The 5710-nt window shown below is 47.2% G+C and overlaps 1 protein-coding gene across 1 annotated transcript in view; it reads left to right on the top strand.

Moving 5' to 3' along the window:
* The first annotated feature begins 5166 nt into the window (after positions 1-5166).
* The window catches only part of LOC106899043 (protocadherin gamma-B5-like), a 3102-nt gene continuing 2558 nt past the window's right edge, over positions 5167-5710 (top strand). The window contains exon 1 of the mRNA XM_014960700.1: positions 5167-5705. Coding sequence (XP_014816186.1) covers positions 5167-5705 — 539 coding nt within the window. The remainder of the gene's footprint in view (positions 5706-5710) is intronic.

Raw genomic sequence — 5710 nt, 5'->3', positions numbered from 1 at the left:
TTACTGTGTGAAAACTTCCTTAATCCATCCATGTTTCACTGGAACATTGCAATGCAAAGTTTCTTCAGAGATAGAACTCCACTTTATTTCAGGCCTTTGTTTCCTGCAAGGTCATGGTTGATTTTTCCCCAAGTCTGAGTAATTCTTTTGCATTTGAAACTGTGAGTGTTGTTTTGCAGCAAACCCTTTCTTTGGCAAGCCCTCAGCCACCTGAAGAAGCCCAGGATGACTGAACTGGAGAAAGAGGCCTAAGATACGTGTTTACACTTATGGCTTCATATCCATATGCAGATGAGCAGCCACAGAGTAGAAAAAATCAACAAGAGCTGATGAGTATTTCTTAAAATGAATTCCCCCCTAGTCCAGAGGAAGACTTTAGGGTTGCACTTGTGCTTGAAACCTCAGTGATTTGCAGGTGCTGAGAGGGATCAATATCAACACCAGCAGTGAAGATACAAGAAGACTTCCAGGTGAGTTTCTCTCATAAGCCACTGCCTTTAATGGTTCCTTGGCTTCCTGGTCCGAGTTTTTTTTTCTTCCTGGTTTGCTGTGTATGTAGGTTTAGTTTGAAGAAGCGGCATATCTTTGTTGAGCTATGTGTTGTGTTTTAGTGCTTCTTGCTCATCCTACAGCTTTTGTGGAAGGCAGGAGATGTGAGGTTATACTTATGTTCTGGTTGTGGCAGGGAGAGGAGATCAAAGCATGAAGCCAGTAGAAGTCCCATCTGTGTAAAACAGTGTGTGTAACAAAAGAGTGGAGGAGATTCCCCAGAAGGTGATATTTTGATATTACCCATCATCTGTTGGATGACTGCTCTTCCTTTAGTTCTGGCGTATAAGGTTCCTGTTTTTTACAATTCTGCTATATCTTCATGGAACATTGAAGAGCAGACAAACATACTTCCTTTTTGGTGTGATCGTGGTGCATTATATTGTCATGATATGTTTTTGGCAATTCTGAGTGTTATAAGCAAAGCTGCAGGTTGTGTTGGGTTGGAGAAAGGACTTGGGGAAGCTCCGTTAGCAGGTGGGGCAGCAGAAGTAGTGATGGTTATTTCCCTGCTTGTCATAGTTACTCTTTTGGGCACACGGTTGTGGTACCATGCAATTTCAGTTCCTTCTGCTCAATATGTTTGGCCTAGGAAATATTATTGAAGCTGATCCATGTTCATTTGTGTATGTTTCTCACTCTTGCCTTGCTTGTCATAAGTTACAGCCAGTCCTTAGGGTGTCTGATGAAATGGGGAAGGTCAGCTTGGTTCTAATTGTCTGAGTTCAGGGGCAGTTCCTGTCCAGACCTTGGATTTTCACAGCTGTAAAGAAGAAGGGTTTCATAGGCGTGCGTGTGCTCCCAGAGGGAAGATTCATCTGTAGGGAAAGAAAGAAAACCCATTTCTGCTGCAGCCCTCAAAGAGCAGAGAAGCAACCCAGCCCAGCCAAGGTTTCCATGAGCAGAGTAACGGTCAGTGGGAGAACATGTGCAGGGTGTCTCCCAGATGGTCTCCCACGACATTGTGGCAGCTCAGTTGGAGAGATATGGGTTTGACAGGTGAGCTGTTAGATGGATAAGGATCTGGCTGGATGGTCGCATCATAAGAGTTAGGGTCAATGGCTCAGTGTTCAAGTGGGAACCAGGAACGCATGGTACTGTTCAAGGGTCCATACTGGGACCAATACTATTTGACGCGTTTCAGTAATATCTTCATCAATGAGTGTCACGGTTTCGTCTAGCTCAATCTTATGTAGTTGTCTTTCTTGCTAGCAGCTGGCATAGGTCTATGTTTTGGACTTGGGTTGGAAATAGTGTTGGTAAAATGGTGCTGGTGTTTGTTGTGCAAAGCAGTGAAGGCCTTTTCTGTTGCTCCCCATACTACCACTGCCAGTGAGTAGACTGGGAGTGCACAAGAAGTTGGGATGTGACACAGCTGGGACAGCTGACCCCAACTGACCAACGGGCTATTCCATACCATGTGACATCATGTTCAGTATATTAAACTTTGGGAAAAAGAAAGAAGTGGAAACATTTGGAGTTATGGCGTTTGTCTTCCCATTATGTGTGATGGAGCCCTGCTCTCTTGGAGATGACTGAACACTTGCTCAGTGATGGGAAGTGGTGAATGAACTTGTCCATCAAGAACTTTTCTTGTGTGTCTCTTTGTGCAGCTTTTCCTTTACTTTTTAAACTATGTTTATCTTGAGGCATGAGTTTTCTCAGTTTCATTCTTCTGACTCTCTCCCCCATCCCAGCCAGGGGAGTGAGCAAGAGGCTACATGGTCTTAGCTGTCTGCTGGGGTTAATCCACAACACTGACACCAAACTGAGTGGCGCAGTTGATTTGCCACAGGGAAGGAATGGTGTCCAGAGGGAAGTGGATAGGCTGGAGTAGCTGTTCCTTGTAAATGTCATGAAGTTCTAGAAGGCCAAGTGGAAGGTCCTGCACCTGGGTCGGTACAATCCACAGTTTCAATACATAGAGGGGGAGTGAGAGCAACCTTGTGGAGGATGACTGGGGGTGCTGGTGACTGACAAATGGGACATAAGCTGGCCAGCTCTGGGGCCCACAGCTGAAAAAGATATGGGGTGGTTGGGGTAGGTCCAGAGAAGGACCAGAAAAATGAAGAAAGGGCTGGAAGAATTCTATTTGTTGTGTAGAAGGGCTGTTTTGTTGTGTGATGATTAGGAAGGGTGAAAAAATTGTGTCTGTCCGGAGACACAGCAGCTGAAGAAGTTCACCATGGTATAATTTGCAATGTCCAAAAATTGTAAAAATATAGTTTCTCCCAGTTGTTGTATGAGGTCCACAGTTGAGGTTCCATGCATTTTCCACTTTTGTATTGTCCAAAGAAATTACCTTGAAGATCTGTGGCTCTGGTCTCTGGTGTAAGCTCCTGTGTGAGTCTCATGTGGACTTTTTACCAACTAGATACCCTTCTTGTGTTGCTCCTAAAACTGACATGATCTGAAATGTTAAGCTTGCATTCCTTCACTTCTCTGCGTTTCGCATTATTGCCTTGGTTGCTGGTGGATAATTTTTTATTATTTTATTTATAATGCCCTTGATTGTTGGGGTATTTTTTTTTATTATTTGTGTGTGTGTGTGTTTCTAGTTGCAAAGCTGGGCCTTATTTTGACTGCTAATCCTTTAAACATTAAAAGATCTCTTGAAATTGTTCTGTCGGTAGCACAGTTGCCATCCATACTTTATAGGTGTTCAGCTGCTAAAACAAAGATTCTGATAGAAATCCATTTCCTTAATATGTCACTGAATTACATGCTCTTTGGCCTGTGGCTGACATATGTCCAAAATATTGAATGTTGGCCTTGGTGCAGAGAAGTAATTACACTTTCTTTCAGGCCTTTGTCTCCTGCAAGGTCGTGTTTTATACTCCCCATGTCTGCCTGGTTCTTTTGTATTTGAAACTGTGAGTGTTGTTTTGCAGCAGACACTTACTTCCCTTGGCAAGCCCTCAGCCATGTAGAGAAGCCCAGGATGACTGAAATTGGTTTTTTTTTTTCTCTTACTGGTTTGCTGTGTATGTAGGTTTTGTTTGAAAAGTGGCATATCTTTGTTGGGCTACATGTTGTGGGTTAGTGATTCTTGCTCATCCTACAGTTTTTGTGGAGGGCAGAAGATGTGAGGTTATATCTATGTTCTGGTTGTGGCAGGGAGAGGAGATGAAAGCATGAAGCCAGTAGAATTTATTACCTGTACTCTGTTAGATGACTGCTCCTCTTTTAGTTCAGACATTTAACATTCATGCGGTTTACCATCATTCTCTTTCTTCTCAGAATGTTGGTGAGCAGACAAATCTACCTCCCTTTTTGGTGTGATCATGGTGCATTATACTGTCATGATATGTTTTTACCAATTCTGAGTGTTGTAAGCAAAGCTGCAGGTTGTGTTGGGTTGGAGAAAGGACTTGGGGAAGCTCCGTTAGCAGGTGGGGCAGCAGAAGAACTGATGGTCATTTCCCTACTTGTCATAGTTACTCCATTGGGCACACGGTTGTGGTCACATGTCTTTTAAGCTGCCCATGTTCTGTCATAGAATGATAATGTGTGGGAGTGGGAATTTCTGTTCCTTCTGCTCAATACGTTCAGCCTAAGAAATATTATTGCAAGTTATCCGTTCATTTCTGTACATTTCTCACTCTTGCCTTGCTTGTCATGAGCTACAGCCCGTCCTCAGGGTGTCTGATGAAATGGGGAAGGTCAGCTCGGTTAATCCACAACACTGACACCAAACTGAGTGGCGCAGTTGATTTGCCACAGGGAAGGAATGGTGTCCAGAGGGAAGTGGATAGGCTGGAGTAGCTGTTCCTTGTAAATGTCATGAAGTTCTAGAAGGCCAAGTGGAAGGTCCTGCACCTGGGTCGGTACAATCCACAGTTTCAATACATAGAGGGGGAGTGAGAGCAACCTTGTGGAGGATGACTGGGGGTGCTGGTGACTGACAAATGGGACATAAGCTGGCCAGCTCTGGGGCCCACAGCTGAAAAAGATATGGGGTGGTTGGGGTAGGTCCAGAGAAGGACCAGAAAAATGAAGAAAGGGCTGGAAGAATTCTATTTGTTGTGTAGAAGGGCTGAGAGAGTAGAGGTTCTTCAGCTTGGAGAAGAGAAGGCTCTGGGGAGACTTTATTGCACCTTTTTATTTTAAAAGGGACTTCTAAGAAAGATGGAGAGAGACTTTTTATCACGGTCTGTTGTGACAGAAGGGGAATTGGCAGGATGCTATAAAGCTCTTAAAGTCTTCCTTACCTATAATATCTTTCTTCCTCTTATAATTCCTCCTAGATTTTGTAAAAAGCAACTGAGTTCTTTACTTGTTACTCTGCCACGAATTTTTCCAACTGACGATTCACTGCAGCTCAAGATGATGACCAAAAAATAAGTAGCAGGGCATCTACTTTTAAAAGCCTTTGGAGTTGCAGTAGGATTCGCTGCTCTTCCTCATTATCATAAAAGAGGAACTTAAAGCTGGGGACAGCCACTGAACACCAGCCGAAAGCCTGGTCCCCCGGCAGCGCGGTCACCGGCCGGCTGCGGTGTCGTGGCGGCGCCTCCGGGTGCCGCTGTTGGCCGACGCGGAGCGGCGCTGGAGCCGCAGCCGCCGCCGGAGCCGGCGCAGCGTCAGGAGGGAGGAGCGCGGCGAGCGCTGGCGAGAATGGCGGTCGGTGAGAGGCAGCGGGAGAGTGGGAGCCGGCGGCGAGCAGGCGGGCGAGTGCTGGTGCTGCTGCTGGGCGCTTTGCTGCTGGGCTTGTGCTGCCGGGCGGCGGCGGCGGCGGCGGCGTCGGAGCGGATCCGCTACGCCATCCCCGAGGAGCTGGGCAGAGGGTCGCTGGTGGGGCCGCTGGCGCGGGACCTGGGGCTGAGCCCGGCGGAGCTGCCGGCGCGCAAGCTGCGTCTCAGCGCGGAGAAGCAATACTTCGGCGTGAGCGGGGAGAGCGGGAACCTGTACGTGAGCGAGAGGCTGGACCGGGAGGAGATGTGCGGCGAGTCGGCGTCCTGCTCCGTCAGCTTCGAGGCGCTGGTGCAGAACCCGCTCAACGTTTTCCACGTCGAGGTGGCCATCCAGGACATCAACGACAACGCGCCGCGTTTCCTGCAAGACAATTTCCAGCTGGAGATCAACGAGTTGACTCCTCCCGGCGCCCGCTTTGCCTTGGGAGTCGCCGAGGACGCGGACGTGGGCAGGAACTCGCTGCAGG

This window comes from Calidris pugnax, unplaced genomic scaffold (assembly GCF_001431845.1).
Source record: "Calidris pugnax isolate Ruff unplaced genomic scaffold, ASM143184v1 scaffold587, whole genome shotgun sequence".
In the NCBI taxonomy this organism is placed as follows: domain Eukaryota; kingdom Metazoa; phylum Chordata; class Aves; order Charadriiformes; family Scolopacidae; genus Calidris; species Calidris pugnax.
Note: the sequence above shows the minus strand (reverse complement) of the source record. Positions and strands in the feature narration are given on the sequence as shown.